Source organism: Chinchilla lanigera, unplaced genomic scaffold (assembly GCF_000276665.1).
Source record: "Chinchilla lanigera isolate Chin_1 unplaced genomic scaffold, ChiLan1.0 scaffold00019, whole genome shotgun sequence".
Classification (NCBI taxonomy): domain Eukaryota; kingdom Metazoa; phylum Chordata; class Mammalia; order Rodentia; family Chinchillidae; genus Chinchilla; species Chinchilla lanigera.
Genome location: NW_004955420.1, coordinates 26,745,579 through 26,757,537, shown reverse-complemented (window position 1 = coordinate 26,757,537; position 11,959 = coordinate 26,745,579). Strand labels below are relative to the sequence as shown.

The window sequence follows — 11,959 nt, the reverse complement described above, 5'->3', positions numbered from 1 at the left end:
AAAAACACAGACAGGCGTTGGTGACCTTGGAGCACTTGGAGCCCTGTGCGTTGTGGGTGGAGCTGAAATGCCACAGGTGTGGGGAGGATCGGCCTGGTGGTGCCATGCACGGGGAGACACAGTTACCATAGAAACCAGCAGTTCCCCTTCCGGGTTTTTATCGCAGAGAAGAAAATCAAGGACTGCTCATAGTAGCATCATTCACAGGAGCCAAAATGTGAAAAGAGTGCATGTGTGCGTGTGTGTGTGCGTGTGTGTACATTTGCGTGTGTGCGTATGTGTGCATGTGTGTGCTTGTGTCTGCTTGTGTGTGCATTTGCTTGTGTGCGTGTGTGTGTGTGTGTGCACGTGTGCATGTCTCTGGGGAGGGCTGGGGTGGGTCAGAACTTCCTGTGCCGCAGACCCACCTTTCAGAGGACCCCACCGGCCACGTGGCCCTGGGCATCGGGCAGGACTTCCCGCTCCGCGTTGGGACTCGGTGTGCTGTGTGGGCTCGGTGAGGCCTCACTTTGGAGCTCGAGGGGCCGCAGCTGTCTCCTGCCCCCTCCTGTGCAGACTGAGCCCCGAGGCAGCCCCGGGTACCACTGTGTTTGTGCCCAGCTGGAGGAGCTGGGGCCCTGGGCCGCCGCGGTCTCTTTGGCCTCTGCCGCCAAGCCGATGTCTGCCTCGTCCCCCAGAAAGGAGATGTAAATTTTCATGATCTCTTTGTGGAGTTCGGGGAAGATCATGAATTCTTTTGGAAAACTGCTGATGAGTGGGATGGTGACATCTAACATCTGTGGACAGGAAGACTCTGTGCCCCTGCTGGCTTGGCAGGGACACCCCGACTGTCCTCGCTGGCCGAGCTGCCCCCGTCCTCCTCGGGCCTGGATAAGGAGTGTGGCGAGTGGGGACAGGGACAGCGGAGGAGACACAGGGCCGGGGGTGCCGGCTCCAGGCTGTGCTGGCCGGAGAACCACGACCGTGCGTTCCAGAGCCACCCACACCTAGGAAGCAGGGCTCAGAGGACCCAGTTTCCCCGCTTCACCGGGCTGATCAGAGGAGGACCGCGCAGAGGTGCTGGCCTGGGCCCTCAGGTGTCATCACAACGTGCTCCCTGGCGAGCCCTCGGCCCCTGCCTGTCTGTGGAGAGACCTCGGGTTTATGGAGCCTTTCATTTCGTTCTATAAAGCTGTTTGCTTGTGTACTAAGGCTGGCACGGCGCAGACAGAAGCTGGACTTGGGGTAAACAGAGCTTGAGGTCAGGAGGAGCCTCCCCCAGCGCCCCGCGCCGCCTCCTGGCCCCACATGAAAGTGGGTACGAGTATCGTGGGCATCTTTACGACCGAGGCCCAGGGCGCGGCGCCGGGGCAGGCCGTGTGGCGCCAGGGACAGCAGCCCGGGTCGCCGCTGCGTTCTTCCTCAGAGTGAGGGGAGTGCAGGGCTAGGGTCCCCCGAGCAGGGCCAGCCGGCTTTCTCCCAGGCCCCGGTCCCTGGGTCTCCTGGCGGCTGGAGGGAGGCACCTGCCCACAGGCACCCGGAGGCAGGGTCCCCACCCGGCCCCTGACCCAGCGGTGACCCAGGTCCCAGCCACCACTCCCCCCCGAGCCTGTTCGCTTCCCTTTGTACTCGGAGCACAGGGCCCGCGGGGGGCTGGCAAGGCCAGGTGACACAGCGCCCTCCAGCTCGCCCAGGCGCCCGGGAGGCTCCTGTGGCCGCGCCCCACCCCCGCTCACCCTGGTCCCCAAACCCAGGCCGCCTTTCTGCACCCCTGTCGCCCCGAGCCGGGGAGCCTCAGTCCTTGCCGTTCTCGCAGTACCCACACGCGGCGCTCCCGCACAAGCGCCTGTCCCCGGAGAGGAGCGGGCGAGGGGCGGGCGTGGGCCACCTGAGTCTCCGCCAGGCCTGCTTCAGTGTGGGGACTGCAGCCCCGGCAGTCCGCACCCTGACCCGGCCCTGGGGCTCAGGCTGGAAAGCACACAGGGACCCTGGGGAGCGACAGTTACACGACGCCACCTGCAGAGACTCGAGTGGGCTCTGCTGAGGCCCGAGTCCCACTGCAGGCGGGGCAGGGCGAGGGCACTGCAGGTCCCTCTGGGGCAGCCGGGCGGCCCCTCTCAGGCGTGGGGCGGGCGCCTCTCCAGGTGCCGGACCTCCGCCTGCACCGGCCTCCAGCCCCGCAGGGCCGGCTGCGGACCCCGGGGCCTTGTGGCCTCTGACAGCCTCATTCTGCACGTGGGGAACAGGCCCGGCCCAGAGAGGGTGAACAGACCCGGACAGACTGGAGACCGCTGGGCCTGGGCCGGGCCCTGGCTGTTCAGAGGTGGCGCAGGGCCCTCGCCCCGCTGGGCCCCCAGGCCCTGCTTCCTCCCAGCGCTGAGCTGTGAATTTGATTTTTACAAGGTGCTAAATTCTGATGGTGCAAAGGGAAACCCAGAGAAAAGTAAGCTGTCCCCTTCACCCTGGGCCCGGAAAGCGGGCCCTGAGGACAGGGCCAGCCAGGCCGCCCTCCCTCAGTGCTGTGTGTACCTGGGGCTGGGGCTGATGCCTTCCCTCCGTCCTCCTCCCTGCCTTTGTTTCCATCCTCCCTTCAGCAGGGTCTTGGTATGCATCTCAGGCCAGCCTTGGACCACATGACCCTCCTGCCTCAGCCTCCCAAGTGCTGGAATTACACGTACGCCCCACCATGCCTGGCTTTTATGGCCTGTGTGCTGGTGCGGGGGAGCATCGCTGAGATTCTTCCTCAGGACATCAGCATCCAGAGTGACCAGGGCCATTGCATACTGCGTCTCCCAAAGCTCCTGGCCCAACGTTCAGTACCCCCAGCATGGCACCGTGGTGCAAGGGCTGCAGTCAGAGTCGCTCTTGCTCTGGGCCTTGTGCTACTGCATCCACCTGGCTGCTTGCAGCAAAATGAACATCATTTAAAAAAGAACACAAGTGGCCAGGCATGATGGCATACGCCTGTAACCCCAGCACTCAGGAGGCTGAGGCAGAAGGATTGCTGTGAGCTCGAGCCCAGCCTGGGCTACACAGTGAGATCAAGGCCAGCCCGAACTGCGTGTCAAGACCTTGTCTCAATAAAATAAAATAAAACAAAATAAAATAAAATAAAATAAGCCTGTAGGCAGCTAGGGAGAGCAGTGCACAGCTGGCCCAGCCCCAGGATCTCCCCCGTCCCCCGAAGGCCCTGGGTACACACATGAGGAGCACGACCTGTGCCAGCTTTCCTTGGCATCACTGAAGCCTGAAAACAGCGCACATCCTCCGCTGCAGAGGCTCCACTGTGTGCGGAGCGCCTCTGCAGCTGTGAGGCCACCCCGCCACCCCGTCCGGTGGGAACCCCGCCCCCTAGACCCGCCGGTGTGTGAGGAGCTGCGGATGGCCCACACTGCTCCGTGCCGCGTGGGGGCGGGGGCTTGTCACTTCTGACCTGGCCGCCCCTGGGGAGACCAAAGGACACTGGTAACCGGGACCCCCTGGACATCCTGAGCCACGTGGGCCCTTTCTGTATGCAAAAGAGAAAGCAAAAGTCGCCAGAGCCCCTCACTTTTTTAAGGTAAGAGAGGAAAGCTTCGGGCCAGAGGCCGGCTGTCACTCTTCACGTGTGCCGTCCCCGGGCCTGGCGCGGGGACCCCTTGCTGGGGTCACCGTGTGACAGACGGGTGCCGCCCCACGTCCTTCCCAGATCCAGATCAGCTCATCTTGGCTCCTGATGCGGGCGATAGGGACAGTTATCAGCTTTTGCGTCCTGGGCACCGAGCTGCTCGCGCTCCCGGGCACCGCCCCTTGGCAGCTGAACCTGCGCTCTCCGCCGGGCTGCATAAAAGGGGCTGTGTGGCCCCTGCAGCAGCGACTCCGGCGCCTCCACTGCTCAGGCTCCCGCAGGGCCGAGTCCTCCCGCACGGCAGACGACAAGCAAGGGACCATGGCGGAAGGTGAGTGGGCGCTCGGTGCCCTCAGCCTAGCCAGCCTTCCCCTGCCGCGCTCTGTCCCGGGCACCTGGGCATTGCCCTCACCCGACCTGTGGCTGTGTGGCCCAGCACGGCGTGCTGTGCCTCCAAGTTGCCCTTCAGGGACAGTGTCAGGTTTACCGCAGTGTGGCAAGGGGGACAGGAGGCCCCGTACGCCTGCTGCTACCTCCAAAGTCCCTAAGCGACGAGCCTGCTTTTGTTTAGCCTTTTCTTTCAGTTTTTCTTTTCTTTTCTTTTTTGGTACTGGAGTCAAACTCAGCACCTTGCTCTTGCCAGGCAGGCGCTGTGCCGCTGAGCTACATCCCAGCCCTTTTCTCCTTTTATACTGGGGACCAAACCCAGGGGTGCTGGACCATGAAGTTACATCCCCAGCCCTTTTAATTTAAAAAAAATTTTTTTTGGACCAGGGATATAGGTCAGTGGCACAGCGCCTGCTGGCAAGTTTGAGGTCCTGAGTTCAACTCCCGGTACAAAAAAAAAAAATTGGTCCTGGGGGTTGGACTCAGGGTCTTTGCACTGAGCTCTACCCCCAGCCCTCTTTAAATTTTACTTTTTATTTTGAGACAGGGTCTCACTAAGTCACTGAGTTGCCCAGCTGGGCTCAAATGTGGAATCCTTCTGCCTCAGCCTCCTAGCGTGCCGGGGGACAGGCGCAGTCCCTGCTCAGGCTGCGCATCTCCGGGGCAGCACTCGCCCTGTGGCCTCCTCCCCCGCGGCGGGCAGAGCGGCTGCCGCGGGACTGAGGGGGCGAGGCCGGACGGCTGGCTCCCCTGCTGCCGCGCGTGTGCGCGTGTGCGGCGACATCCGCGCAGTGCCAAGGCCCGCCGCCGCAAGGAAGGCGGAGAAGGTCCGGGCCTGGGGCGCGAGGGCAGGGCTGTGACCCCGACCTAGTGTCCCTCTCTGCGGCGTCAGGTGCCCGCTGCTGGGCACCGCGCGGCGCTGCTCCCGGGATAAACCGCCAGGCCCGCGCCCCGCGCCCGCAGCGCCGGCGTGTCGGGAGGCCGGGCGCAGCCGCAGCCCTCGGCGGGACCTCGAGCAGGGACGTGGACAGGCCGCGGCTGGGGAGCGCGGGGTTCACACGGAGGCCAGGGGAGGGCGCTGGGTGGCACCGGGCGCTGGTCAGCGTTCCGCGAGAAACAGACGCTGGGCACCGCGACCAACTCCGGGAAAACCCGAGCGCTCAAGGACACTGCAGCCACTGCGGGGACTGCCGAGCCGCGGGGCGGCGATTCGCGGAGGCAAAGGAGAAACAGGAAGGAAGGAGAGAGTGCAAGGACTCCCGAAAGTTAGGGATGTGTGTGTGGCAGAAGGTTGTGAAAGCCGCTTCAAGGCCTGCGGGAAGCAAAAGCCGCCACCTGTCTCAGGCGCACACCTAGGATCCCAGAGACCTGGGAGGCTGAGGCAGGAGGATTTGAAAGTTTGAGGCCAAATTTAGTGATTCAAAAAAATATTTTTTTTGGTCTTTTTGAGACAGGGTCTTGCTATGCAGTTCAGGCTGGGCTTCAACTCACTTTGTAGCCCAGGCTGATCTCGAACTCAAAACGATCCTCCTGCCTCGGCCTCCCGAGTGCTGGGATTACGGTGTGTGCCGCCATGCCTGGCTAGTGACTCAAAATTAAAAGGGCCAGCCGGGTGTGGCAGGTCACGCCTGTAACCCCAGCACTCGGGAAGCTGAGGCAGGAGGATCGTGGAGAGTTCCAGACCAGCCTGGGCTACAAAGTGAGCTCAAGGCCGGCCTGAACTGCATATCGAGACCCTGTCTCAAAAAAAAAAAAAAAAAAAAAAAAAAAAAAAAAAGGGTTAGGGGTGCAGCTTGATGATAGAGTACCCCGGGTGGGATCCCCCAGTACCAAAGAAGGAAAGGGAGGGGGAGGAGCTATTCCGTAGTATAACTTAGTGACTCAGTGAAACGTCTGAAAATAAAAAGGTCTGGGTCTGTAGCTCAGTGTGAAGAGCCTGGGTTCCACCCCCAGTAAATGCAAAGGAAAAAAGCCTCTGCACCAGCGGCAGCCTGGGGCTGTGGGAGCCCTGGGACCCCGGCTCCGGCCCTCTCCTCTCTCTGTGTGCAGCCCCAGCCGGCCAGAGTCTCGGCTGCCAGGCCGGGGACGGTCCCTGCCCACGGCTTCCGCCCAGAGGCGCCATCTCCTCTTTCCCGCCTGGGGGTTGAGGGACGGAGACCTCGAGGCACCCTGGCCACTGGGCCCTGTGGTCTCGGGCAGACGGAGGACAGGGGCACCCGAAGGCTGCTAACAAGGCGCCTGGCCGAGCGCCCCCAAGACCCCACGCCCTGCGGTCGGTGCTCGCCTGTCCGCTCACCTGCTGGCAGCAGAGCCTCAGGAAGACCCGTGGGGGCCTCATCGGGCTGTGAGCCCCGGGCCCAAAGCGCCTGTCTCTGCCTCCCGCCAGAGCTGCAGATCCGCCACGTGGACCTCATGAAGCAGGACAACGCCGCCGCCCACCACACGGCCGACTTCCAGACGCCCGCCCTGGTGCTGCGCCGGGGGCAGGTGTTCACCCTGCGGCTGCAGCTGAGCCAGCCGCTGCAGCCCGGGCAGGACCACCTGACCCTGCAGTTCAGCATGGGTGAGCTCGGGCCTCCTCTCCAGCCTCTGCCTCCCTGGCCTCGCCCCCCACCCCCGTCTAGGGACTGCTGAGGGCTCCATCCGTGGGGATCCAAGTCCTTAGCCCAGCAGAGGGGAGCTGGGGAGGGAGGCGGCCTCCAGCTGCTTGGGAAGAATCTGGAATTTTCTAGAGTTGAATCTCGGGCTGTGGCTGGGTGTGGTGGCTCACACATCATCCCAGCACTCTGGGAGGCTGAGGCAGGAGGATGGCAGGTTCAAATCCAGCTTGGGCAACTTAGCACCCAAGTGACATCCTGTCTCAAAACAACCACTCAAGCTTCAGAGGGAGAGCTGGTGTGTGCGCACTAGGAGGTCAGGACGACAGCCAACGACGCAAGCTGGGCGGCTGGGGCCCAGGAGGGAGGGGCAGGCTGACGGCCGGGCGCAGGCGACCCTCAGCAGGCCGCGGCCTTCTCTCCCTTCGTGTCTGCAGGACTTGAGCCTAGCGTATCCAGGCACACCCTGATCTCCCTGGACCTGCAGTCGTCCGCCAGCTGGCACGGCTGGAGGGCCAGCATCCGCAGCCAGGCCGGCTCAGAGGTGAGGCTGGGGCCGGGGCCGGGCGGCGACTCCCGGCCCGGGCTGGGCAGCTGCTGTCCCCGTGCCCAGTCCCCAAGGAGCTTCTCTCTTCCTTCAGCCTTTGCTCACAGCGGGCTCCTGGCTGGCTCCGGCCTGGGGCAGGCCTGGGCTTGCAGAGGCTGTTGTATGTGCTTTAGGGGAGGGGCGAGGCTTTGCCCAGTGGTGCCGTCTTCCCTGGGGCTGCAGTCAGTCCTCTCTCAGCTAGGTCTTTAGTTTTTCTTTTTTGGGTTTTTTTTGGGGGAGGGGAGGGTGGGTGAGACAGTCTTTCTGTATAGTTCAGGCTGGCCTGGAACTCACCCAATCCTCCTGCTTCAGCCTCCCCAGTGCTGGGCTTATAGGCGTGTGTAAACGCGCCCAGCAAGGACTATTATTACTGTCCATCCTATTTCTGCTGCTGTCTGTCCCAGAGGGCCGGAATGCCAGTCTTGGGCCCGCGCACAGCCGGGCCGGCCCGAGGGCGGTCGGGCGTGGAGTGGAGCTCCCAGTCTGTCCGGGACGGCGGGGCGTGCTGCGGTCCCTGGGCCGCCTGGGCGCCGGCGCCGGTCTGGTGGCCGGGGGCGCCCACGTGCCCGTGCCCCGCAGGTGGTCATCGCCGTCACCAGCGCCCCCCACGCCATCGTGGGCGTGTACTCCCTGGAGGTGAAGAGCGGGCGGCACCTGTTCGAGCCCGAGGACAGCACTGTGTACCTGCTGTTCAACCCGTGGTGTCCAGGTGACGGGGCGGGGACCCGGGGGCGGGCACTCGGCCCCCTGGGCTGCACCGGGCCGGGAGCGCGCCTGGGCGAAGCCCTGGGGCACAGCACCCCCCCCTCCGCGCCCGGCCCGGCTCCACCCCTCGCTCTCCGCCAGACGACGCGGTCTTCCTGCCCACCGAGGAGGAACGGGCCGAGTACATCCTGAGCGACACCGGCTACGTGTACATGGGCTCCTTCCGCCAGGTCAAGGAGAAGCCCTGGAACTACGGCCAGGTACAGCCCGGCCTGCCTGCGCACAGCGATCCTCCTGCCTCAGCCTCCCCAGAGATGGGGTTATAGCAGTGCACTACCACACCCTGCAATTATTTCTTTTTCACTTTGAGACAGTCTTGCTGAGTTACCCAGGCTGGGCTTGCACTTGCAATCTTCCTGCCTCACCCTCCCTCATAGCTAAGATTACAAGCTTGCGCCACCATGCCCAGCAGTGCACTTCTCTTTAATGGTGCCATCCTCTAGGTGGTTTCCTTGCGGGCGGCTGGGAGGGTGAGTTCATGGCACGTGTTAAGTTCCTGGCATGGGCAGAGCTGTCATAGCTCTTTCTTCATTTCCCAAACCAGTTTGAGAAGAACATCCTCGACTGCTGCATCTTCCTGATGACCCAAAGCTACCTGAAGACCATGGACATGCGGGACCCCGTGATGGTGGGGAGAAACATGGGAGCCATGGTAGGTGTGGGAGGGAGGGTGCATGGGCTTGGGCAGGGGCAGTCTCCAGGCCCCGTGTGGGACCAGTGGCCCTGACAGCTCATGAGGACTGTTGTGGGCTGAATCTCAGTCTTGGGGCAATTTGCTTCTCTGAGCCTCAGTTTCCCCCATTATGAAATGGTGTCAGCACAGGAGTCCTGTCCTGGGGCTAGGCTGCAGTCAGGGTGAGTGCGTGGCTCCAGCTCCCGTGGAGCTTTTAGGTTTCAGAGAGTCATGGAGAACCCCATATTCCGGGACCCATCCTGGGCAAGAGGACTGCAGGTCACCTCAGGTCACCTCAGGCCCCTGGGTGTCCAGAAGTCAGTTTCCCAGGATGCAACTCGCAAGCAGCCTGTCCCAGGAGCTTTCCACACGCCCCAGGAGCTGTGTTCGTGTGATTTAGATCTACAGATATTTATTGCATTAGAAATCAAAGCTGAGAAGTTTAAACACTATTTTTCTTCTAAAGAAATGGTAATAAATCCATTCTGTGTTAACAATTTGTACCCGCCCCCCCCCCGAAAAATACCTAGAGCTGAGTAAGGAGGCACACACCTATAATCCCAGGATTTAGGAGGCCGAGGCAGGAGGATTGCAGCAAGTTTGAAGGCAGCCTGGACTACACAGTGAGCTCAAGGCCAGCCTGCTCTATGTAGTGAGACCCCCATCTCAAAAAAACAGAAGAAAACCAAAGACCTATTTTTCAAAGCATATAACACAAGCAGAAGAGCAACGCTGTTTTATGTTTTTGCAAATCTCTACGGCCTGGGAGAATCAGTGAAACTTCCTACCTGCCAGGGTGCGCTGTTGTTGGTGAAATACATGAAGGGAACCTGGCCTCACGGGGATTCACAGAGGCGGAAGGCAGAGGAGCCTGGGCTGGGAGTTTGGTTTTTTTCTCTCTTTTTTGAGACAGGGTCTCACTATGTGGTTCAGGCTGGCCTTAAGCTCACTTTGTAGCCCAGGCTGGCCTCGAATTCGTAACGATCCTCCTGCCTCAGCCTCCTGAGTGCTGGGATTACAGGTATGCGCCACCATGCCCGGCTGGGCTGGGAGTTCTCAGGTGCAGGGCTCCGGGTGGCCTCATGGTGGCCGGGGCATGTGCTGGGCACACAGCAGGTGTGTCGTGGCCCTGTCCCCATGGCCTGCTGGGTGCCCCAAGCTCGTGGCGCTGCCTGCTCAGCCCGGGGTCTTGGGGTCTTGGCTGAGTGAGGGGCGCAGGGCCCCCTGCTCAGGACTCTGCTCGCAGCGTGCAGGCAGCACCTGGCCACGCCCTGCGCTCTCGGGGCGCTGCAGCCCGCTGTCGGGGCAGGGTGGCTGTGCTGCCCGGTGTCCAGCAGCCTGTCTCCTGGCGGCCCTCGTGGCACCACGTTTGGGGGCGGGGGTGCAGCGAGCTCATTTCCAGGACGAGGAACCCAGGCCGTGGGCCTCGAGACCACTCCGCTGCCCCTGGTGCAGCGCTCCACTCCTGTGCCCTCCATGCTGGCCTGAGTCACTGCCAGAATAGATTCTGAAGATGAGGCCTCAGGTGTGGGGCCTTTAAACCCCGGGAAGTTTGGAGGCCTTGGCTGGAGGCACTGCCCCTTTCCCACAGGCCTGCTGGGCCACTGCGGGTTTCTGACCGGTAGGCAGAAGGAGCACCAAGTGGGGCTGCCTGGGAGGGGGCCCACCCCACAAGGGACAGGTGCAGCAGTCAGCACATGTCTGGCTATAACTGTGTAACAAGTCGCCCCAGATGTAGCTTTCGCAGCACTGTTGTTGCACCTACAGGGGGCTCCTGTGCTCCTCACCCCACTGCAGCAGCCTCAGGTCTCCTTGGGAGGAGGGAGAAAGGGGTGCACAGAGCTCGGTTGGGGGGACCCCACTTCTGCCATATTCAGGGGTTGGCAGGGCGTGGCCGGGTGCAGGCAGGGGGTTCTGTCTGGCTGTCTGTACTCCTGTGGGAGGGCTGAGCGTCCTTCCAAAGAGCCTGGGGTGCAGGTGTCGTGGGTTGGAGGCCGCCGTGTCCTGTGAGCCCCAGCGCCCCGGGGAGGTGGGGAGCAGGCAGGGGACCCGGCGACAGCTGAGTGGGCGTGCGACTCCACGGCCCAGCTCCCCCGGTCTCCATGGATCTGTGACCTGCGAGCCGGGGCACACTGTGAACCGCACGAACCCCGAGCCAGGACGTGGCTGCACCTTTTCATGCTTCAGCTTTTAAAAACGGATGCCCGTCGCCCCCAGAGGGTAAGGCAGTGGCACTGCACTTGCCACACTCCGGAGCTAGCGGAGCAGGCGGGGTCGCACACAGGCCGGGAGGGCGGCTGCGGTCACTGTGGCTGTCATCCTCTTTGGGTCTTCAGAGGGCCCCTCGGGCCTGTCTGTGGATGCAACCTTTTTAGGGGTTACACGAAGTCTAACTTAGGATCCTTTGCTAAGTCTTTTTCAGTGCTGAGACTCGAATCCAGGCACGGAGGACGCCCGGGAGTGCTCTAGTGTGCTGCCTGCTTCATGTTTTATTTTACTTAATTTTTGTGGTACTAGAGATTCGCACCCAAGACCTTCAGTGTAGCTACATCCATGGCCCTTTTTTAGTTTTTCATTTTGAGACAGAGTCTTGCTAAGTTGCCCTGGCTGGCCTGGAATTTTCGATCCTCCTGCCTCAGCATCCAAGTGCTGGGTGTACAGTCATGGACCCCCACCTGGAAGAGCCTGTGTATTTTTAACCAGAGAGCACTTCGCACATGCCAAGGGTTTTGAAAGGTGCTCTTGGGGCACCCTTTGCTTTCTTTCTGCTTGTAATCAAGTTGCTGGGTATGGGGCACACACCTGTAATCTCAGCACTCAGGAGGCTGAGGCAGGAGGATTGCTGTGAGTTCAAGGCCAGCCTGGGCTACATAGTGAGGCTCTACCTCAAACCACCCCCAAAATCAAGCGTCAGGGACAGTCTGAGGCTCTTCCGGGTGGGGAGAGACACAGCCCACCGACAATGAGTTTGGAAACAAGATCCCACAGCCGGCACAGGCATTATCCAGGTCACCCCCAAAACACAGCTCTGAGGGGGCTGTTCGTGACCAGCATTTTACAGAGGAGGAAACTGAGGCACAGCATCAGCCCGGGTCATGTGGCGGCGCGCTCCTTGGGCCCGCTGGACAGGCCGTGTCCCGCGTGTCCGCTCTGACCGCTCTTCCTGTGTCAGGTCAACTCGCAGAACAAGGACGGCGTGCTGGTGGGGAACTGGTCCGGGGAGTACCAGGGGGGCACGGCGCCGCACCTGTGGACGGGCAGCGCGCCCATCCTGCAGCGGTACTACAGCACCAGGACGCCCGTGTCCTTCGGCCAGTGCTGGGTCTTCGCCGGCGTCCTGACCACGGGTAGGTGCGGCCGGCGGC

The 11,959-nt window shown here is 62.1% G+C and overlaps 1 protein-coding gene across 1 annotated transcript in view; it reads left to right on the top strand.

Moving 5' to 3' along the window:
• Tgm4 (transglutaminase 4) overlaps positions 1-11,959 on the top strand; it is a gene marked incomplete at its 5' end in the record, with an annotated part of 29,507 nt that overhangs the window by 8,849 nt on the left and 8,699 nt on the right. Inside the window, 6 exon segments of the mRNA XM_005383619.2 lie at positions 6,360-6,536; positions 7,008-7,114; positions 7,736-7,865; positions 8,003-8,121; positions 8,466-8,573; positions 11,767-11,941. Coding sequence (XP_005383676.2) covers positions 6,360-6,536; positions 7,008-7,114; positions 7,736-7,865; positions 8,003-8,121; positions 8,466-8,573; positions 11,767-11,941 — 816 coding nt within the window.